Source organism: Onychomys torridus, chromosome 9 (assembly GCF_903995425.1).
Source record: "Onychomys torridus chromosome 9, mOncTor1.1, whole genome shotgun sequence".
NCBI classification, from domain to species: Eukaryota; Metazoa; Chordata; class Mammalia; order Rodentia; family Cricetidae; genus Onychomys; species Onychomys torridus.
This window is the reverse complement of record NC_050451.1, coordinates 3,011,822-3,035,286: the sequence shown is the minus strand read 5'-3', so window position 1 is coordinate 3,035,286 and position 23,465 is coordinate 3,011,822. Positions and strand designations below refer to the sequence as shown.

General features: G+C 41.8%; 1 protein-coding gene across 2 annotated transcripts in view; it reads left to right on the top strand.

The window, feature by feature from the left end:
• Cacna2d3 (calcium voltage-gated channel auxiliary subunit alpha2delta 3) overlaps window positions 1-23,465 on the top strand; it is an 844,799-nt gene that overhangs the window by 326,063 nt on the left and 495,271 nt on the right. For both annotated transcript variants that reach the window (XM_036199702.1, XM_036199701.1), the window contains exon 5: window positions 21,669-21,831. In XM_036199702.1, the coding sequence (XP_036055595.1) occupies window positions 21,669-21,831 (163 nt within the window). The remainder of the gene's footprint in view (window positions 1-21,668; window positions 21,832-23,465) is intronic.

The following is a 23,465-nucleotide window of genomic DNA, read 5'->3' as shown; positions in this document are numbered from 1 at the left end:
ACACATGAAAATTGTAGATATTTAAAGTGTACAGTGCAATATTTTGACATACATATGCATTGTGAAATGATTATCACAATTAAACCACTCAATGTGTCCATCAACTAATGGTTCCCATTTATATGTGTGTTGCAGATACACTTGATATCTTTTCTTTCAGCTAGTTTTAAGTGAGTATTTTCTGTTATTCTGACTGAACCCCTGCTACATAAGTAGGTCTCTACAAGTTACTCGTTCTGTAACTGGAAGTCAATTGCTTTTGATCAATCCCTGCCCTTTTCTCCTAGCCCCAGCTTCTGGAAACCACAATTCCATCTGTGTTATTCTTTATGAGACTTTGTGTTCAATTCCACATATAAGTGAGATCATGCAGTATCTGGCTTTCTGTGTCTAGTTTATTCCAATCAGCATAATGCCCTCCAGGTTCACCCATTGTAAGTGGCAGGATTTCCCTTTTCTTAAAGTTGAGTTATTTCACTGAAACAATATATTGCCTTATCTATTCACCTGGCCACAAAACCAAACTAGTTCCACATGTTGGCTATTGTGAGAGATGCTGCAGTGAACATGCTTGCATGTACATGTTGTTTAGATACATGCCTGGAGTAGTGAGATTCCTGCATGGCATGGCAGTCCTAATTGTAACTGTTGAGGCAACTCCACATGGCTTTCAGTTGGGTCTGTCCTGATTTACCTCCCTGCCAACCATGTACAGGGGTTCTCTTTGTGTAATGTGGCTCATATTGATGATCCTTTTGTCTTTGTAGTGGCCATTGTATCAGGTGTGAGGTGATATGTCAGTTTGGTTTTAATTGGCATTGTCCTTGCTGTTACTGATGTTGAGCACACACATTCATATACATGTTGTTTTTTTGTATATCTTCTTTTGAAAAAGAAAGTTTATTCGGTTCTTTCCCCCATTTTTCATCAGGTTTTTTTTTTCTTGCTATTGAGTTATATGGATTCTTTGTGTATTTTGGACATTAACCATTTATTGAATAGATGGCTAACAAGGAGCTTATAGGTGAAGGAGGTTATAAATATTTAGAATTTTAGTGATTTTTATTCTCTTAAAACTGTAAGTAGGTGTTTTTGTATAGGGACATGGATATCTCGTTCAGTACTGTTTATAAAGAGGCTATAGACAGCATGGCGGTCCAGCATCCTTGCATCCTCTTCAGTCGCAGAGAGGGAAGGTAGGGTCTGTTGGTGAGGGTCTACAGGTACCAGCCTAGGACTTTGCTCTGGTTAGTTATTATGGGGATATTTGTGGACCAGACTATATTTTCAAGATAAATTTGACTTGTAAGAGTGATACCAATAGCTATACTCATGAGCTGGTAGCACCCATGTAATAGGTACCCAGCAGAGTACTTACATCTTACAGGAAAAGAACTAGCCTTAAATTTTAAGATGAGAAATGTTAAATGAGTCAGTAGCTTAACAAGGCTATTGCAATACATTGCCTGCAACAGAGCAGGAATTTCAAACCAGACTCTAGGGCCCATGTGATTTTTCTACTATGCCAGAATACCTCCCGTTATTATGTATTTAAGATGGACTGCATGGGGATGCTGAGATGGCTCAGGCATTGAGTTCGGGCTCTGGTACTCTCATGGTGGTATGAGAGAACTAGCTCCCACAAGTCATCTGCACACACACACACACACACACACACACACACACACACACACACACACACACACACACACACACTAAATTAATTAATGTGATATAAAAAAGACAGAATGTCTATTTTCTTTTTCACTACTCTCTCTCCCATGTTTCTCCTTACTGAAAGCACCATTTCTATTCAAAACAGAAGGCTGGGCTCCTCCTTGACTTGACTCAGCCTTTGCTCCCGACACAGGTGTGTGCAGGACTATAGCAGTTCACCTCACAGTTGGCCTTTCTCCTGTGGCATCAGTTCAGGAGTGGCACATTCCAGGCTGGGCATTCCCAGGGACATGAAACAAGCTGAGACAGAGCTAGTCTCCCTTCAAGCAACCACCCTGAGAACCTCAGGAAGAAAGTCTGTAGTCAGTATTGAAATGCCTTCAGTGGATTTGGGTTTCTTGCTCAACTCCTCTCTAAACTCAGGGCAAGTAGCTGTGACTAGCTACAAGTTCACACTATTGTTCATTTCTATTATATTCTAATGATTTATTTCTATTTTATAGCCTGGGATATAGGTCTGATCATTTCCCCTTTCTTATACAAAGTTCTTTTTAAAAAATTGAATTTAAATCTGGAAGTAACATCGTAATGAAAGTGGTAATTAATGTGCACAGTATGTATTCTGATGAAGCATAAATTGTCCCACAACTTTATGTCTTTCTGTTACTTTTAATTCTGTTTTAATTTGCTTTTTAAAACCAATAAATTCCTGAACTGTGCCATTGCTCAGAGTTTCCCTCTCCTGGAGACATCAGAACCCCAAAGGAAAGACAACAAGTGTTAGCCTGTGGGACCAATGAGGCTGTCATTGACAGACCCTGTTTAAGAAAGAGTACCAGTGAGGAGGAAGCCACATGATCACTGTTACTAAGTGTGGTCAAGTGCACAGAGGCAAACAGTTGAATATCTTTAAAGCTCTCATAGTCATACGTGCTCAGCAGGCAGCTTGCCTCATCCTTTAGTCCACAAAAACATGACTATCTTCAGAATCTGGAAAGGCCAGTTCTGCTTATGTGTGGTCTTGGCCTTTAGGGGTTAATCCTGTAAGAGTCCAGGAGAATCACCTCTGCAGGCAAGCGCCTATTCCTACACAAGGTACCCATACAAACTCATATGAGCTGATTTAAAACCTCTCCTAAATGCTGATTGTAATGCAATGGTGTCAGGTTACGGACTCCCCCAAATGTCTTTTGTTTCCCACCATGCCTCTAGTAGGGGCTCTGAAGAGAACATGCCAAGGTTACTGTACATACAGAGCAGCTCCTGAACTGATGCCCCACGGTACAAAGTCTCTCTGCTTCTCAGGCCACCTCTTTCCTATCCCATTTCACCTCAGTACCTATCACTACCACTCCCTCCATCCACTTCCCAGGTAATAGCAAATCCATGTTTCCTCTGCTGAGTGAGTCTTGGAAGAGAAAACAAGCATACAAACAGGACCCAGGGACAAATAAGTTAAAGGATATAAAATGTGCATGAAATTTTTAATCTGAAACATGAACCTTTTGGTAATTTAATGATTGTGGCTGGCCAAGTTGAGGTGTCCCCTGGTTTCCAGGAGTATTTCACTTTCATCTCTGTATGTGTAGGTACTCTTGATGGAAAATATGAACTTGTACTTACGTATACCACAATGATACAGATGATGGTCAGTGTCAGGGGACACACTCCTGAGTCTGAAATTTATAGACAGGTAAGGGAGCCCATAAGGTCTGGTGGAACAGTTTGTTGCAAGCTGAAGAGATCCAGGTGTAGAATGTTGCAGACTCAAGCAGGTAACAGAGAATAGTCATAGAAGAAATCAAGCCTTCTGACTCATGAAGCTGAGACCATGTATCTCTGCGATGACCCCAGATGTCCCCGAGGTGAGGAACTCTCAGATTCTGGGCAAGCTGGTGTCTCTGTTGGGAAGATCGAGCAAGTTGTAGAGATGCTTACTTCCGCGTGGTCTCCAAGACTCAATTTCCTATAGGTGGACAGTACAGCTTCCATGTTTCTAGGAAGGGAACCTAGAGAATAAACATGAAAGAGTGGCCTCTGGCTCAGCCACCTTTGGATAATGAAAACATCCAAAATGAGAAGTCACACCAGCATTTTATTTCCAAAGCATTGGGGCACCTACCAGCTTCATCTCAAACCTTCCCGCCTTTCTGATGTTTCCTTTACACAACCAAAGTGGAATTGTGTTTCTAGTGCGTTCCTGGGATGCGTGCAGAATTTGCTGGAAACCTCAAGCAGATGGAGAAGTTGTGTGATCTTCATTACCACCCTCTGGAGAGCCTGCAGCTAATATTCCACCATGGCCCTGGAATCTCCAGTGGCTTCTTGGTGACCTGCCGTCTGTGGCTTCTTGGGGAGAGATCAAAGACTTGGAAATAGCCCAAGCATGTCAGAAGCTTGGTCCTGTGCTTGGCGCCTCTGTGGTGATTTGTTCTTGCAAGCCCAGCCTTTATATCTTTTTCCAAAAATTGTACACAGCACATCCGTGCTCCAGCGTGGTTGAAAAGCTGATAGTTATTCTCAGTTTCTTCTACCCCTGACTACAGGCAACTCTGTCTCTAGATGAGCTTTTGGAATTCCATTTGCCTAGGCCTATGAAGTGAATAAATTTGAATTAATGTGTGGCTTTCTTCTGAGAGGAGGCAGTTATTCTTTGAGGGGTTAAGTGATGTCTGCGTTAGTTTATGATGCATTCAAACATCTTCAACACCGTGTTGCCGTCTTGGCTCTTTTAGTTTATAAAGAATTTTTATTAGGTGATGCTAAAATATATGTGTGGGGTTTTCTAAAGTGAGTTTCTCCTCTTGAACAGCTCTCTCTCTCTCTCTCTCTCTCTCTCTCTCTCTCTCTCTCTCTCGTGTGTGTGTGTGTGTGTGTGTGTGTGTGTGTGTGTGTGTGTGTGTGTACACATATATTCCTTTGGGTTAAACTTGGCAAATAAACAATTTCCCTTTGCAACATAGCACTTGGAAGAAATATGTATCAATAACAGTGTAGGGAAGAACTCGAAAACCCAAGAAATGCATTTGCTGTATTTGATGACTCTCTAGTGGTATTTCTTCCTCACAATTAAAAGCAGAATCAAGACATCATGAATGAAACTGATACTGTAGACTCAGTTATCACTTGGGAACAGGGAAAGGGGAGTGAGAACTGTGAAATTCTTTGTACATTAAAATTTTTATTATTGGATTTTTATCTCTAAATAATGCTAAATGGAGCTGTGTTTAAACTCATGAATGTTAATATGGTATAGCTTCCACTTCCGTGACACTTAGCTATTCTGATCTTTATTACCCCCTTATAGGCATTGATGGTTTGACAATTCAGCTTTTAAACTAATGGAAGGCTTTTCACCAAGTAGAATGCCATCATTACTAGTCATTACTAGCAAGCAGGGAATGCTGAATGGGAATTGGGAGGGTTTGAACCAGTCTCAGAAGACATTCCTTTACAAAGACTAATACCCATAATTTGTGTTTATCTCCAATTTTCTGAGATTTGAATAAATTAGGGCAGAGATTTATACCATTTGCCTTCTTTTCACGTGTTTCATCAGCTCCCAGAGCATTACTCAGGCTAACTCTATACCCTCCAAAGATGAGCACACACACACATTTGCTTCTTGATTCTGTAACGCACTGTGGTCCTGAAATACTTCATGATAGTCCCCTGTCTGTGATGTGTGACTCAGCAACTCGGGTGTCTTCCATATTATGGGTATTGCATCTGGGGAGATGAGCTTTTGGAATTGCTGTGTGGAGAAAAGCCAGTGTGGGGACTCGCACCTCTCAAGTAGGAAGTGATACATAACACTTGTACTCACAACTCATTGGTCAAGCCAGTCACATGGCCCTTATCAACTGCAAGGGATGCTGGTTGCAGTTGAAGTCCTAGAAACCCAAGCAAGCTCTCTTCTTCTGACCGTCTTGACATAACCCATGTGGCACAAACTGACAAATGGGGAATGGATGACTGATGGGTCCTTCTAAACAACTTGGCATTCAGAATATGCTATAGCTATTTGAAATGGATAAAGGAGGTGTTGAAAATAGCATAGGGAATATTAATGCTAAGGGGCATTTGTATGTATCTGCACCATTATCCCAGCTGTAAGAGCCTGATGCTGATCAAAGTCTGTATGCCACTATATATATATTTGAACCCTGGTGTACATAGCCTGGTATATTCTGTCTTATGAGTCTTAGGGCATCTAAAGCAACCAGCATCTGCTGTTGATTGGGTGGATACACTTCTGAGCCTCCCAGAGTACCCTGCAAGAACAGATCTCCTTGTTAAGGTTATACAGTGATGGTTAACTTCAGTGACAGGACAAGCCTGCTGACATTTTCTCTTGCAGGCAAAGCAGTTGCCTGGTTTACTGTTCCCTTCCTTCTGAGATTCCTTTCAAAGCAAGTGTTCAGGCACTTGGTGGATCTATCTTCTTATATTAGCTCTCATTATAATGGTTATTTTTTAAAAACTGTGTAGGCTGCCATATGAATTTAAAACAGCAATCAGAAAAAATAAATAGTGCAGGCTAAGAGAGTTCATCAGTTTCGGTGACCTGCTACTTTATTTCTGAGTAGTGTTGCCAAATCCATGAGGCATATCATGGTGTTATAATTTTAGGTTTGATTTTCTTGACACATGGCATCTTATTTCTATATCATAATTCAGAGTTTATCATAATCCAGGTAACTGGTCCACTCAAACACATAGAGAGAACCTAATAAACACAAGACATTGTATGAAATAAGTATATTGTGATAAATTCTTGCCTTCCTAGAAAATATTGTTCAATTGTAATTCTGAACTCAGCCCAGAGCAACTAAGGTGTTGTGAACTTGGAGCTGTCCACAGGGTCAAGGGTAGAATCTGTCACTCCCAGTTCCAACTTATTCAGATACTTTTTGAAACTTGATGAGCTGCCATTTATTTGTTAGTTTGTCTGTGTATCATCAGAGTAGGGGGTTCAACTATGATAGATCCTAAGCAATGAAACAGTATAGAATCCTAGCAAATTATCCTCATTATAATTTCATTGGGGGACATGTGTGTGCTGCATGCAGTGCGTGTGCGTGCGTGCGTGCATGTGTGTGTGTGTGTGTGTGTGTGTGTGTGTGTGTGTGTGTATACAGGTACACATGTGGGGGCCAGAAATAAACTTTGGGTGTCTTTTTTTATTGTCATTCTAACTTATTTTTTGAGACAGATTCTTCTCAATGAACCTGAGTCTTGTTGATTGAGACAGACTGTCTGGCCAGTGAGCTCCGGGGATATGCTTGTGTCTTTCCCCATGTTAGGATTGTGCCCAGCTTTTAGGAGAGTATTGAAGGGTCTGAGCCCAGATCCTCATTTTGCTATTTGAGCCATTTCCCCCAATCCCCTTAGCGTAACTTTAAACAATCTTAGCCTTGTTTGAACGGCACAGACATTGTTAGCGTGGAAAATGAATTAATGTTCTTCTAGGTTTTGTGAATTTCTAGATATTCTTTATATGCCAGCTACTTTTCTACTACTGTAATGAAATACCCAAGTGAATGAACTAAAAGAGAAGAAAGGTTTATTTGGGCTCACAGTGTGAAGGTTTCTATCTGCAGTTGATTAGTCTCATTGCTTTTGAGCCCATGGTGAGGCAGACCATAATGATGGGAGCACGTGACAAAAAGAAGCTTCTTTTGTCATGGTGTCAAGAAAGGAAAGAGAACGAGAGGACTGCCAACTACCCACCTCAAGTGCATGTCCCAACCAGCCAGTTTCCTCCTGCTAGGCCACCTCTCAAAAGTTGACCTTTCAGATAGTGCCACAGTTTGAAGACCTAGCCTGTAACACTCCGGACTTTGGGGTGCAGTTACCTAAACCATAGCATCTGGTGTGTCTAGAAAGCTTGGTTTTTTCCAAACCCCCCTGTTCACTTCCTCTCTCCCCCGTTCATTCTCCCTTTCATAACCAGTAGCACCTGCTGGCAACGTGGTGGATTCCCAGTGTACTCTTGGGAATCACATCTATTGAGCTACCACTTTTTTTTTTTAATCTAAGAGGAAGTTCTATGTTTAAGACAGTAATTAGTGATTTAAAAAAGGACATTAGTATCATTTGTTACCCTAGCAACTGGAGACAGGCATCATGTCCTTCTGGGATGTGTGTCCTGTGGCCTGGATCGTCTCTTTCTCTAATTAACATCTTGTGAGAAAAAAGGTAATTCAGCAGAGCGACTGGACCACAAGGATACTAAGTGCTCGAACACTTGAAATTGCAGTAATCATCATGATAATGAGGCCACATATTCAATGTCTATCTTTGAATTGTTTCTTAACTCTTCTAAGTGGGAATGATGAAGTTAGCATGATATGGGAACAAGGGCTGATTTATTTCTTAAATTACACTTTGTGAAGAAGCATTTTTTTTAATATATTAGAAATTGCATGAGTCACTTTGAAAAACAAATTAGCTAGATAATTTTAAATACAGGTCACTATTATTAATATGTAACACCAAAGTCATAGATTTGCTTTATAGCCAGAGGGCCTCAACTATGTATAGCACCTTATTGCCAAAGCCCAAGAATCCTTATTCTTCCACATCTTGCTACTCATTATAGATTCAAACCCATAGATAGACCTGCACACCAAAGCAGCTCAGTATAGGAGAGTTAGTTGTGTAAATTGGTTCTCTGATTTGTGTGCAGAGACTATGTGCTGACACTTAGATGTTCAAGTTCTTGAATGCAAGTCATGCAGCAGTCAATTTTTCTTATTGATGATTTGATATTTGGCTATTACCTCAGAAGCTTCTTATAAAAATCCCTTTGTATGGGCCAGTGAGATGGCCCACAGGGTAAAGTTGCTTGCCACCAAGATTGCCAACTTGAGTTCAGTCCCAGAGACCCAGATGGAAATAACTGACTCCCCCAATTTGTTCTCTAACCTCCATATGGTAGTGGGTATGCTCTTGAGCTCACTCACTTGTTAGCTTTCTTTTACACACACATACACATGTATGCACACATACACCTCTCTCTCTCTCTCTCTCTCTCTCTCTCTCTCTCTCTCTCTCACACACACACACACACACACACACACACACACACACACACACACACACGTAATCAAAATTTTCTTTATAATGTAGTTAGTAGGCAACTTTTGGGACCTTGGCCAGTTGAGCAATGATATGATACTCCCACAGAAGCCCCTTCTATCAGATGAGTGGGCTCCAAGAATTATTCGTATAACTTGGCTCCATCACCAACCCCTCTCCATCCTACCCTCTTAGATTTAGAGAATTGAGTAAAAGTTGTGATACTATGAAGCCAGTCTCAGAACAGACAGGCATAAATGAGTCCCCTCCCCCTTTGCTCTGGGATGGTTTTGAAAAGAAGAAGGTTCTCTTGCATTGTGATTAAAATATTAACATCCCCAAACAGCAGTGGGGTATCTTGGCCCATGACTGATGAATGTGGGATTCTCAGTCTCCTTTATTCATATCATTTCCTGAAAAAGGATTTAATAGGTCAGTCTGGGTCATATGCTCTCACTTTAAGTATGGCTGACAGGTACCCTTGATTAAAACCTAAAGAGAGTTAGGTGGCTCTTACTGAAACCAGGGAGAAGAAACACTGTGCAGACCAAAGGGACATTTTCACATTGGCCTTCCCTTTTGCCTGAGCAGGGTTTGCTCCATAGAGGTCAATTATTTCCTTTCCTCTTAAATCAAGAAAGTCTTGGTATAGATAAATAGGCATGGATTTACTTTTTGGATAAACTTGCCTCCACTCTGATCAGAAGAAAAATGATTCACTTACAATCACAGGTATCTCATACTTGTATATACATGAGCCATTCATGAATAGTTCCACTTAGGTAGGTGCTATAAAGATGATTGGGTTATGCTGGCTAGTGGTGGCTTACACCTTTAATCCCAGCACTTGGGAGGCAGAGACAGGTGGCTCTCTAAGTTTGAGGCCAGCCTGGTCTACAGAGCAAGATCCAGAACAGGCACCAAAACTACACAGAGAAACCCTGTCTGGGGAAAAAAAAAAAAGATGATTGGGTCAAAACAGTGTGTGTGTGTGTGTGTGTGTGTGTGTGTCTATGTCTGTCTGTCTGTCTGCCTACATGTTCATATGCTCACATACAAGGTGAAAGATAAAGGTTGATGTTTAGTGACCTCAGAGCAGTAGAAGCCCCTGGGGGATTGTATACAGAGCTGGTCCATTTGCTGAGTCTTCTTGGATGTCAGTTTGCTAGGATGAGAATGGGAGACCCAGATAGGTGCTGAGGGTCCAGATGAGAGGATTGGTGCTGACCTTGGGCTAGTCTTGCAGGATAGTTAATCTATATGGTCCTTTCGACTGGATGTAGGATTCCGTAAAAGATAAGTGTGTCACATCTCCAGGAAGTATTAGTGACAGGCCATGGGGATTTGCGTCACATATGGCTAGGACTTGCTTCAAATGTGGCTGGCAGCCTCCCACAGGCAGCCCAGCCGCAATAAAAGTGGGGAGAGGAGAAAGCTGGTGTGACTCTGGCATCCCTTCTCCCTGCTTCCTGCCTGCCATGAAGAAGCTCCTCTGCCAGGCCCCTGCTTTAGTGATGTCTTATGCAAGTACATAGGGCTGAACCATCCTAAACTGAACTATCTAAAACCATAAAATAGAATAAGTCTTCCTTATTTGTCAGGTCTTCTGCCACGGCAGTGCAAAAGCCCCACTGTCTACCTTGCCTTTTCAAACCATCCCCTTTCCTCTGCCCATCCAGCAGCTCTACCACCACAGTGATTACATGGCGTGTTTAAGTGATATAGTTAGAATCGAAGGAAACTTGCAGTATACAACCAGACTTAAGCCCCTATATCGATATCTAAACCCTACCATGATCTAGGTACAGATCTTCTTCCTCCATTTAGTCTCCCAGTCAACTCCACTGTAACAGGAGTGGTTGTGAACTCATTTGATAGATGAGGTAGCAGAGGTTACAGAATAGCAACAGAGCTGGGACTTGAATTCAGCACATTGGAATAAAACACTCCACCTTCAGGCTCTCAAGATTGAGTGATAAGCAGAAGGCATCAGCCCAAGGTCTGTCTAAGCAGCTTGTTAAGGGGGCCATTAATAGTCCAACACAAGTGGCTCTCAGGCTGCAGATTCCAGATGGCAGAAGAGGGATATTCATTGTCTTCTTTCTTAAAAGAGCTCCGACACTTGAAGAATTATAAGTGAGTTAATGTAATGATAATACTCAGAAATATCCTGGAACAGATAATTTACAAATCAACTTTCACCCATGAAGAGAATATGAGATTATTGAGCAGTAACCAAATGGCACTGGATGTTTGAGAGAGGCTGGGCTGGGTAGCGGTCTGTGTCACTTATGCCTGGAGAGTTGGATATTTGCTCGCCTCATTTGGGACTAATCTTCCTATTAATTTTTATTTTCTAATCTAAGTTGTAAAAAGCTGGCTATCATCCCAGAGCAAGAAAGGGTGGGAAAACAAGCTTGAAAGGGGAGAACCCAAACACATGGAGAGCTTGTTGTTGGCACTGTGCCCATGGCTCCTGTACACTTCATCCCTTCCTAGTTCATCTTCAGAAAGATCTGAAGGAGTGTCACCCCCTCCACCCTACAGAAAAGAAAACCTAGTCCAAGTATGTCAGAATGCCATAGGAAGCGAGTGTGGTGCTTCACTGTACATTCAGCTCCCAAGTCTGGTTCTTTTTTTTTTTTTTTTTTTTTAGCTTTGCACCTTTCCTGGAACTCACTCTGTAGACCAGGCTGGCCTTGAACTCACAGAGATCCGCCTGCCTCTGCCTCCCTAGTGCTGGGATTAAAGGCGTGTGCCACCACCGCCTGGCCCAAATCTGGTTCATATGGCCAGATAGCCTGGTATCTTGAATAGTGCATAATGTGAAATCCACACTTAAGGAAGCTCTGCGTGGGAATCCGGCAGCTTGGGGATTCTTCCCTATCTTGTTAGGAATATAAAAATGTCCTTCTGTATTGTTGGTCGGTCATGTCTGCTAGGGCCTTTGGAAGGGGCTTTGCAGTAGGAATAGTGAAGGAGGGCTTTGGGGCAGGGCCGAGGCTTCAGACATCAAGGGATCTATGATGTCAACAAGTTGTAAGGGGCAACCTTCAGAACACATCCTTTAGGGGTTTCCAGAATTGTGAATACCATAAAAGAAAGGAAAAAGCCAGATCGTCTAGAGGTAAGAAGGGCTTCAAGAGGAGTAAGTCTGTACCTTGCAGGTGGGGTGGAGTTTGTTTCCATGGATACCCATTGTTGAGTTCTTACCTGTCCTATCTTTGCTGGGTGCTATGACATCAGCTTGGCACACAGTCATGAAGGCATTTACAGTTCTTCATCTTACATGGGAAGATGGAGGCAAACACAGGCATTTATAAACACTCAGTTATCCTGCACATGATTATCCTATTATTCCATGTGTCTGTCTGTCTCTGCACTTTCCCTGGAGAGAACCTAGCCTGTGGTCACTTACTGAAAAGGGTTCTCAACTGAGTGTCTAGGATCTCCCCTCCAGGCTGGGTTTCATGAGTTGCCCCTATCAGGTTCAGGCGTGAGTCAGTGTGGAGTGATGTACAAGCCCCTCTCTGGGAGGTTGCAGGGGATTGTGTCTGTGGCCTGCACACATAAGAAGCAACCAAAAGACTTTTAAGGCATAATAGAATCACTGGGTACATCACATGCTTGCCACCCACACAGCAGGGCCTCGAGTAGTGCCTTGAGGTTCTTCTGAGCACCATGGCTCAGCCTGAGTGCATACTGAGTCTCTTGGGAGGGCTGAAGGAATCCCAGTGCTTGGGCCCTGTCTGCGGATGCAATTTAATTGTACTGAGGTGCTAACTGAGGAGATGTACTGCCTTGGGACATCTTGCTGGTGGAGAGTAGGTTCCAGTCACACAGGATAAAGAAAGAATCTAGGCAAGACATAGGAAAATGGGGGCTTGAAGGCTGTCTTCTGTCAGCTGCTTGCTTGTGTAAATAAAGTTTTATTGGAGCCCAGTCACATCCTTTTGTTTATGCCTTGCACTTGGCTGCCTTCACTAAAATAGCCAAATTGGATGTTGCAACATAGACCGTCTGATCTGCAAAACCTAAAATATTTACTCTCTGGATTGCCAGACTCTAAACTGGGGAGTGATGAGTTTCTAGGCTGTGGGTGGCAGGAAAGGGCTGGACCATACTTCAGAGGAGGACTGAGTTTCCTGTGGTAGAGATGCTGTCTCAGAAGCTCCAGTTGGCCACAGCCTTCCCGTCAGGGAGGGCACATAAACAGAGCCTTCCCATGCTCCACTAAGGAGACCCATAGCACCTCCAGCCTGGCCTGGACCACACCCTATCAGAACTGAAAGTAGCCATGGTCTGTGTCAACGACTGTACAGAAGAGGACCTCTATAGCCAGAGGGGTGGACAACAGGACCTCTGTTCTCTTCACCTGATGGTGACAGTGCAGAACATCAGCCCTGATCACTTCTTGGTCATTCATCCCTCTTCTCTGGTACCCACTCCAGTGTCCATAATAGTGGCAGATGCCACGACATGATGTAAATTTGGCCACCCTGCTTCCCCATCTTCAGTCCACATGAACCCTGACATCATGGAGATGCACAAAGCTGACCACAGAGCAATGTCTGTGCAACACAGGAGAGGCCTGCTACCCAAGTGGATGCTGAAACTATCATCTAGCCCATTACCACCAAGTCATCAGCAATGCCACTGTGCTGGGGCTGGGAATGCCATGGTATATGACACAGACACAATTCTTGCAGCATGGAACTGTTCCCATGAAGATTTGTGTACCGATTAAAAGATAGCATTTGCATGCACATGCAAGTGTGTGCATATGTACACACACACACACACACACACACACACACACACACACACACATACGTGTGCACACACATGCACAGTGAGCTCCATGATGCTTAGATGGATAGTAGTCTGTCAGACAAACTTGGAGAATGTTCCACATGACATCCCACCAAACCTCAACCCAGTTTGATGCATGCATTGTTCGTTCTCAAAGTGAGTTGAAGGTTCTGAGAAACCTTGCAACAAATGGACTATAGCTTGCATGGCAAGCACCTTTACCCACTGAGCAATCTCACCAGCTCTCTTTTTGATGTTACTGAACCCTGGCTTTTCATGTCTTTTCCAAACTTTGTTCATTAGACTAACGATCCCTTGTCATTATTCTGCGGCATGGTTCACAGCTCTCAGATCCTCCTTGGAAAATATCACTCTGGGATACAGCATTTAAGTATGGTCCCTGAGATGTGCAAGGTGAGGCCCCAGGGCATCCAACAAGGCCTTTATTATTTCTAGTCACTTTGAGTACCATTTTCTGTGTTGGTTGGTTGGTTGGTTGGTTGGTTGGTTGGTTGGTTGGTTGGTTTGGTGTACAAGGGATTAAAGGCAGGGCCTCACACATGGTACATGTTCTGTCACTGAGCTACATCCCTAGACCTTTCTTTGTTTCTCATTTTGAGACAGTTATCTGGCTTTGAATTTGCTCTGCAACCCAAGGAGGCCTTGAATTTATAATCTTCCTGCATCAGTCTTCATCCACCACGAGGCCCATCTTGTATATAAATTTTAGAGGTGTTTTATGATGTGTACATGTTAGCATAATATTTTAATACTACAAATGAGTTCTAAACAAATATATATATATATTGGTGATGCTGCTCAAAACCCTCTAAGTGGAAAGAATGCTTGCAGATCAAAAGTAAAATCTATAAAATGAGGACTGGAGAGATGGCTCAGCCAATAAATGTTAGGCTCACAACTAAAAATGTCTAGGTTCTTCATCCAGAGTCTAGGATGCTCTCCCCTGGCTCATTCTGCCTTCTTCTCAGAGCTCCCATTTCTACCCACACATCAGCTAGCCTGAGACACTGTGTGTCCCCATCTCCCCACACAGGCTTCCTAGCCTAGTTATTGCTGTGTCTCTCCTCCACATAGCCCAGGCCCCCAGATTCTAAGAACCTGTTCCTAGACACCTTTTAGATCTTTATTACCAAAGGACTTTGTGGTGTTTTATTTCTCGCAAGCCCCACAGCACTCTAGTACAGGGACTGGCCAACTACATACTGAAGGCTCCATCTTCTGTTCTATTATGTAAACTAGAGGTAAATTAAGTTTTCATGGATCAATTCATTATGTATGAAATACTGAAGTAAAACCTCCAAAGCCTGAGATTTTTGCTGCCTAACTTCTTCTAGGAAGCCTACCTATCCTGCTTTATAGAAGAACTTGAGACAATCCCTTAGTATATCACTACATCTTTTACTACATCTGACCAGGGCAAGCTCTGAGATCAACACACTTGCTACTTTGGGTCTTGTATTTTGCATGCTGCATCGGGTCTTCAGGATCCATATCCTCTGTGCTCCAGACACACCCAGTAGGTCTCCCAAACACTCACTAAAGACCCTAGGCGGGTGAGGAAGAGTTAGAAACGTTAAGGTGATGCTGACTAAGCATGCAGTTTACTCAATCCTGTGGTCAGAGTTCTGAGCCTGGTGATGACAGCAATGTCTTCTGAAGCCTGTGAATTATTATTTTATTATTGCTATTGTTTTATGTGTGTTTGTGTGCATGAGGATAGCAGTCAGAAGACAGCTTGCAGAAGCTGGTTCTCTCCTACCATGTATGTCCTAAGGATCAAACTCAGTTCATCAGGCCTGACAGCAAGTGTCTTTACCGCTGAGCTATCCTACCTCCCTGAAGAATATTTCTTCTTGCTTATGATAAGGCAGACTTTTTGAAATCAGTACAGGTGGACACATGGGCTCAGGCAGGACAAGCTGAACACACAGTTGTCCTTGATAAAAAATGACACCCCAGTGAGGAAAGTGTTGTTACATTTCCATCCTTACTTCATCTATATCCTGAGTCATGAGACTTAACCAATTACATGGAAGTTTAGAAGCTGCCGCCAGGTTGTGTGAGCCACAGCTGCACTGTCATTTAGGGAGCAGGGCATGTATTTGTTTTTGTGAATGGAGCTATCAGTCCCCTGGGAGTGGGGAGGTGAAAGTGTGAGCTTGAGGAAGTGTGGCAGGCTGTGAAGCCCTTGGGAGATGCCTAGAAAGCAGAGTCCTCATAAGAAGCCCCTGTGATATAGTGATCAAGTTTTTTCTGTTTTAGGAGAAAGATATGGCTACTTCTGTTTATGGTACTTGTCAAGTAAATGGAGCTTTAAAAAACAGAGGGGTGGGGATTGTTCATTTAAATTCTGATTCTATAAAGTTTGTTGATTGGTGGCTAGGAAGATGGCTCATTGGATCAAATCCTTGCCATGTTAGCATGAGAACGAGAGTTCAGGTCCCCAGCATGCATGTAAAAGCCAGGCAGGTGTGATGCATGCCCGTAATCCCAGCACTCCTGAGGCTGAGAAGGGGAGGGGGACCCTTGGAGCAGCCCAGCTAGCTATTGAAAGCCATGAGCTTTGGGTTCATTGAGAGATCTTGCTTTAGTAAATAAGGTAGATAATGATCAGGGAAGACCCTAGATGATGACCTCTGGCCTGCACCTAAATGTACAAGCATATGCACCCACACCTTGTGTGCCCACACATGTGACTATGCATGCATGCATGCAACACATATATACATATAAACATACATAAAATTAAAGTTCATGAATTGATAATTTTAAAGATAATTAAAAGATTCTGTGACTATATTTTTGAGGTATCCATTCCCATTTAGTAAAACAGTTGTTTTTTAAATAGTATCTTGTTTTTAGTAGTCAATCCAATGAATACTGAGAAATGAATATATCCATGTGGCCCATAAAAGGGGGAGCTTCCCAATATGCCCACCCTGCCTCACAGTAGGCTTGTCCTTTCTAGGACTTTCAATAAATGGAATCTCACATGTGTGCCCATAATGCACCTGAGATTTATTCATGTATTCAGTGTATCTGTAATTTGCTCTCAAATGGTAACCCATTGCATGAAGATATCAAAGACTCATTTATCCCTTCATCTCTTGGGATATTTTGGTTATTTCTATTTTGGGACTGTTATAAAAGGGGCTTTTGTGAACATTTATATAAGTATTTTCTTGTGGGTGTATGTTCTCATTTCCCTAAGATAGAGATTGCTGGTTTGTAGGGTGGTATATGTTTTACTTTGTGAGAAAGCACAAAATATTTTTCCAAAATATTCATGGCATTTTATATTTTCACAAGCAACTATTGTGAGATTTCTGGTTACTGTGTATCAGAGGCAACATTTAATGTCAGGGTTTTTTATTTTAGCTATCCCTTGGGTGTGAAATAGTGTGTGATCGAGGTTTTATTTCTCACTTCCCTTTTGGCTAATGACATTGAACATATTTTAGTCTGCACCTTGGCTCTTTATACACCTTCTTTTGTAACATGTGCCCATATGGTGACTGGAATTTTAAGTGAGTTGTATGAGTTCAGTATTGCATTGTTGGTGCGGGTCACCAGCAGGCCTGCTGCTTTTCCATAGCCATGCTTCTCTGTTTATTTTATCGTGGTAAATTTAATTATGAGAAATTTTGAATTTTTATAAAGTCCCCCAAATTATGTTTTATTAGTGTTTCTATATCCAAGAAACTAATGCCTAACAGAAGGCATAGATTTACATTTAAGCCCATTAATTTAATGTGTTTTAGTTTGGATGTGAAGTAGCCTCCTAAAAGGCTCCCATCATTGGAAAATGGCTAGGTCATGTTGGCTGTGAACTAATCAGTATTAACACAATGATTGGTGCATAATTTGATGACATTGGAGGGGCAGGATATGGGTCTCAGTTGGAGGAAGTAGGTCATCCAAGTCACTCAGGTGATGCCTTAAAGAGTGTATATTGTCAGTGGTCTCTTCCTGTCTGTTTGCTGGCAGTCATGAGAGGAACAATTTGTTTCTAGCAAGTTCTCATGTCAGAAAACAGTGGAGCATGGACTGCAGCCTCATAAACTGTGAATCAAACACTCTTCCGTTGTTTTTCTCAGGGACTTTTGTTAGAGTGATGGAACATGACTAACATATTATGTTATGATGGAAGGCATGTAAGACATTTGATGGTATTTTTCTACCTTTAGTCTTTGTTATAATGCACTGTTTGGGAAAACATCAGCGATAATCATACTTCAGATAGACCTCATTGGCTGTAGTACTACACTTCTTAGGTTGTATGAAAGTCAACTAGGTTAAGTTGCCAAGTAAAACTGTTACAAGACCAACTCCCAATATAAATCAATATAAGTCCTGGCACTGGATCTCCATTAACATTCCCAGTGACATAATTTTAGAGATTGCAGAGGTACTGTTACAGCTCCTTACCTGGGAGAGTAAGGTGCACTCAGTAATGACACTGGGTCAGAATCCTGGGTACTTTGTACTGAGTGTGCCCTGGACTCTTGCCTCATGTCCAGTCATCTCATTGATGATTTTGTTTCGTGTCTTTTCACTGTGATGAATCGTCTCAAAGACTAGCCTTCTGCTTCCATTGATTTTTCTCTATTCGTTTCCTGGTTCCTTTTTCAATGAATTCTGTTCTACAAATTAAAAGAAATACCACCTCATTTTAATCCCCCTTACTTTAGATTTAATGTGCTCCTGTCTTTTAGTTTACTGCAATTAGAAGCTTAGGTGATTGTTCCTAGATCTTGTTTCCTTTTTTAATAGACTCAGGTGGTGTGATTTACCTGCCCCTCTCCCATGAACTGTTTCATGTAGTTTGATCACTTGTAACTATCATTTTCTTATGGTTTAAGATTTCTCCAAAGACCTTTTTTTTGGTCTGTGTGTTATTTAGAAGCATATTTTTTAAGCCCCTAATGACTGGGAATCTATATGCTGTCTGTTTTAGTTTTGTTTTAATCCATTATGTCAAGGAACATGCTCTGTGTGACTCATATTCTTTTAAGCTTGGAAAGCATATATCATGACCCCAAATGTAGTCTATCCTGCCAAGTGTTTGGAGCAAGTACTCTCACATGTGAGGCAAACAAATATATTCCGTTCTTAGTGGATGACATTTTTTAATACAAATGCCAATTTAGTTCAATTTGTGCTGGCGCTCACTTCATCTTGATTGTTACTATGTTTTTGCCCATGAAGCCCAACAATAACCAACAAAAGTACTGATGTGTGTAGTGTAGTGGTGACTTTACTCCTTGTAGTTCCATTGGTCTTTGCTTTTAAATACCCTGTACTACTACATCAGTAGTGAAATTGCCTTATCAATGAGTATCTTAGTACATTTGTAATGCCATAAAAGAATATCCTAGACTGGATGGTTAATAGAAACAGAAATGTATTTTCTTCATGTTTTGGAGGTTAGAAGGCCAAATGAAAGATGCCAGTGTATTTGGTATTGAGTGGAATCTGCTCCCCTCTTTCAAGCTGGTTGATTTTGTATCCTCTGTCAGAGAAACACCATTTTCACATGATAGGAGGTGGATCAGCAAATAGGATGAACTCCCCTATCAAACCTTTATATCTGGGTACTAAATCTCATCCATGAGGAAGGAACCTCACAATACAATTGTCTGTTACTGTCATCACACTGGCCATAACTGAACTTTGTAGGAAGCATCTTCAAACCAGAGCATAGAGCATTACTCATCCCCTGTCCCACCCTCAGCCTCTTATAGCTGAAGTAATTCCTTTCCCTCATCCACAAACTATTATCATCCAATAACTTGTTGCTGTCTTTCTTTTGAAGAAGCTTTTACATGTTAGGTCAGCTAAGAATAAAAAAAAAAGTATCTTCATTTATTCCCACCTTATGGTCTTTCTGTAAACTGTGCTTTCTGACCTGCTTATGTTTCCTTCAATGAAGAGCTTTGAACTAAAGACAAAGCCTCTCCACTTCTGCGTGACTAGATCTTCATTTCTTGCTCATATGTGGAGGACAAGCACCTTTGGATGCACAGGTCCACCTAGGTGGTTTTGATTTCCTTTGAGTACTTCAAGCAGTTTACTCCACTTGACTCCTGCTTTCATGGTTTGTGAAGAGAAGTGTGGCACAATATTCTTGCTTCTTGTATTAGTTAGCATGGCAGTGGTTCTCAACCTTTCTAATGCTGCATCCTTTTCATACAGTTCCTCATGTTGGTGTGACCCTAAACCATGGAATTATTTTTGTTGCCATATCATAACTGTAATTTTGCTACTGTTATCAATCGTAGAATAAGTATTTTTGGAGATAGAGGTTTTTCAAAAGGGGTCACAACCCACATGTTGAGAACCACTACTCTTGAGTACCAGAACTAGAAGGAATCTATATATTAAGAGGGGATTTGGTACAGCAGCTTACAACCTGTGGTTTGGCTACTCCAACAATGGCTGTCTCCTAACGAGAAGGCCAAGAATATGATGGTTGTTCAGTCCACAAGGCTGAGTGTCTCAGCTGGTCTTCAGTATATGTTAGAATCTAGTAGCAGCGGGATAGATAAACTTGCCAGGGAGAGTGAGGGCGAGCAGGCAAAATGCAAAAGCTTCCATCTCTCGTGTCCTTTTATGAAAGTGTGGCCTAATTTAGGGTGGGTCTATTTCACCTCAAATGACCCAACTAAGAAAATTCTTGCAGGCATGCCCAGGTACTTGGGTTTTAGTTGATTCTAGATGTAGTCAAGTTGACAACCAAGGTTGGCCAATACAGTCCTGTCTAGATAAATCATTTCCCCCATCTAGCTTCTTTCAAGAATTATTCTTGGTTTTCTACAGTTTAAATATGTTAGATGCCAGTGTAGATTTACCTATTTATTGTTCCTGCTGCTCTCTGGGATTCCTGGATCTGTGGTTTGTCATTAATTTTGGACAACTCTCAGCCCTTAAAAACCAAGTGTTTCTTTAACTCCTACATACTTTCTTTTCTTTCTGCATATATGCACTCTATGATTTGCAATTGTCTTATAGTTTTTTTTTTTTAATTTTTAATTTTTCCCATTGGTTTTCTGGTGGAGGAATTTCCATTGACATGTCTTCCATCCTACTGATTTTTTCCTCTAGCTGTGTCCAGTTTCATTGTCCATCAAAGGCCTTTTTATATCTGTTTCTGTGTTTTCATTTTAGTATTTTATGTTGATTCTTTTATAGGTTAGTCATCACTTTGCTTTTGTGCTGCCCAGTTTTTCCATGCTGTCCATGGAAATTTTTCCATTTATCCCCTTATTGTTATAATTCTTTTAAGATCCTGATCTGTGAGTTCTAACCAAACATAACCACTGGATGTCTTGCAATATTGTAAAATTGTTAACAGCATGAATCTGGGGGAGGGTAGATCACTAGTGCTGGAATTCCAGACCTACTTATTAGTATTGTAGTTTTCAACAATTATATATTAAGAACCAAATGTGTTAACCCTTGAAGACCTTAGGCTAATTTCCATAATGAAGTCAGCCTTCTTTATATGTGAGCTGGTGTAGACAAAGCCTTTTGTGGAAGCACCTTGCAGGAGAGTCCTTTTCTTTGCTACCCTCTCTCATGGAGACACTCCCTCTAAATCTTTTCTCAGTTGACATCCTCACCTCATTATGCCCCTTTGCAAGACTATCATAACAGTGAAGACTTCCCTGAGCATACTGTATAAAGATGCATCCTTTCCCCTCCTGCTACTGACCTGTTTCATTATCTTTCCACAAGTGTGGTGATCTGACATAGTATAAACTTTCCTATCCATTGATTTGTCAACCACATTCAACTTGAAAGTGTGAGCTGATTTAGGAAATGTTTCATCTTCAACTTACGAAGAATAAAATGTTTTATAACAATTTTAGCAATTTTCTCTGTATTCAGATAAAGGTTTTTTTTCAAGAATATTGAATAGCATTGGCAAATATTCCTTTAATGCTATGGTACTCAGGCAAATGCTCATTCTATAAGTAGATGGGCATCATAAAAGCAGGAGACAGCACACAGATAAGGTTCCAGCCCTTATCTCTGAGCCACCGACCTCTAATACTTCTGACTTTCTCTTTTAGTATGAATACTTCAATGCCGTGCTGATCAATGAAAGGGACAAAGATGGGAACTTTTTGGAACTGGGGAAAGAATTCATCTTAGCCCCCAACGACCACTTTAATAATTTGCCTGTAAACATCAGTCTGAGTGATGTCCAAGTGCCAACGAACATGTACAACAAAGGTAAGACTCCTTGTTACTGCTCCCATTAGAAGACAAAAGCTGGTGGACTGAGGGCCACCCGAGTATATCTACATATTAACTATTCCAAGTGTCCCCTGGGTGGGTTAAACATGAACCTGTCTGCCTGGATGCTCTCTTCTTCATGCTCATGTGCAGTGCAGAGATCAGCAGGCTTTTTCTGTGAGTCTCTTTGCTCTGCCTGCCTCTCTACAGTCTCTGTTACAACTGGTTAGCTATTGTGTAAGTTGGAAGCATGACTGTGTCCCTTTAACATATTTATCTGCAAAATCACCTCACCAGATTAAACATGCTTACTAACCCAGCTTGTTTCTTCCTTTGCCTGCTTTCCTTCCTTGATGGTATTTAAGCATTAGGGAGCTTCTGTGGTGGCTGTGAGGCAAGCTGTGCGTTGTCCTCTTTCCTTCTAGAATAGTGATGTGTGGACGTACCAAATTTCTGTGTGTCCAGGCTTGACTCCCTCAAATCCATTCTGCACCTGGACACCAGATGCACCACCCCTTCTGTGGAGATCACAATTCCTTTCCACTGTGATGGGAATAATAATTGTGTACAAGCTGGCTATGGTGGCACACAATTGTAATTCCTGTGCTTTGTAGGGAGAAGAAGCAGGAATATTTCCTCTTCTAAGGTCAACCTGGGCTACATAGTCAGAGGGTATAGAGTGATGTTGTGTAGCTCTATACATTGAGCTGTCAATTTGGGGAAATCACATGCTTGTTAGCTAAGCTGTTGAATTGCTCCAAATCACCAGTTAAGGGGCGTGGTCAGCCATAAGCTTCCAACTCTGTATCTTGAGGATGTTTTTCTTGTACCTCTGTCTTGTGGCTGGAAACTTCATGACTCCCTGTCCTGGTATGCCTATTACTCTCCCTTCAGAGTCCAGGGAGGCAGCCCCCAGTTCACTAACTATTCTGACAGTTATTAGGGACCCCATGGTTTACCAAACATAGCCACCTTCTTTAAGGCATTTGCAGTCTGGTGTGGAACAGACTGGTAATGATTTAATTGAAAGATTGGGTGTCAACATTATAGTTCCATCTCTGCAAAGCGAGAGGACAGTGAAGTCCAGGGAGCAGATCTTCCCTTGTTCATGTGGCTAGGGGATGAATCGCTATTCTTTCTCAGCCCCCTTTTAAAAGGTGGTAGCAATCTAAACTCCCTTCAGAGGACTTGGGGCTGGGCCACGTCTGGGCTCCTTAGGGCACGGATGGAGCCTCGGCTTGGCATGTAGCATTGCCCAGTAGAGGTTAGTCCTCTAGGAGAGTAGTAATAGCTGATGAAAACTCAAATGAAACTGCTGTTTTGTGCAGTGTAGCTAATGGGAAAAGCCATTTCTAGCGTTAAATATGTTCTGAACAGAAGATGAAAAATGAACATGATTTTATAGAGTAATTTAGACATGAAACAATCCTGAATGGTCTTTTCAAACATGACAGTGACTTCAAGGTTGCTTGAACCATTAACACCATGATAGAGATGTATTGCGTGCTGGGATTTAAAGGCGTAATTGTACCTTCTAATGGTAGTGATGTGTAAGGGACTCAGATGGTCATTGGTCACATGGGCTTTACAATAGCATCATGAAGATTGCTAGGCCGAATCCTGACAGTCTG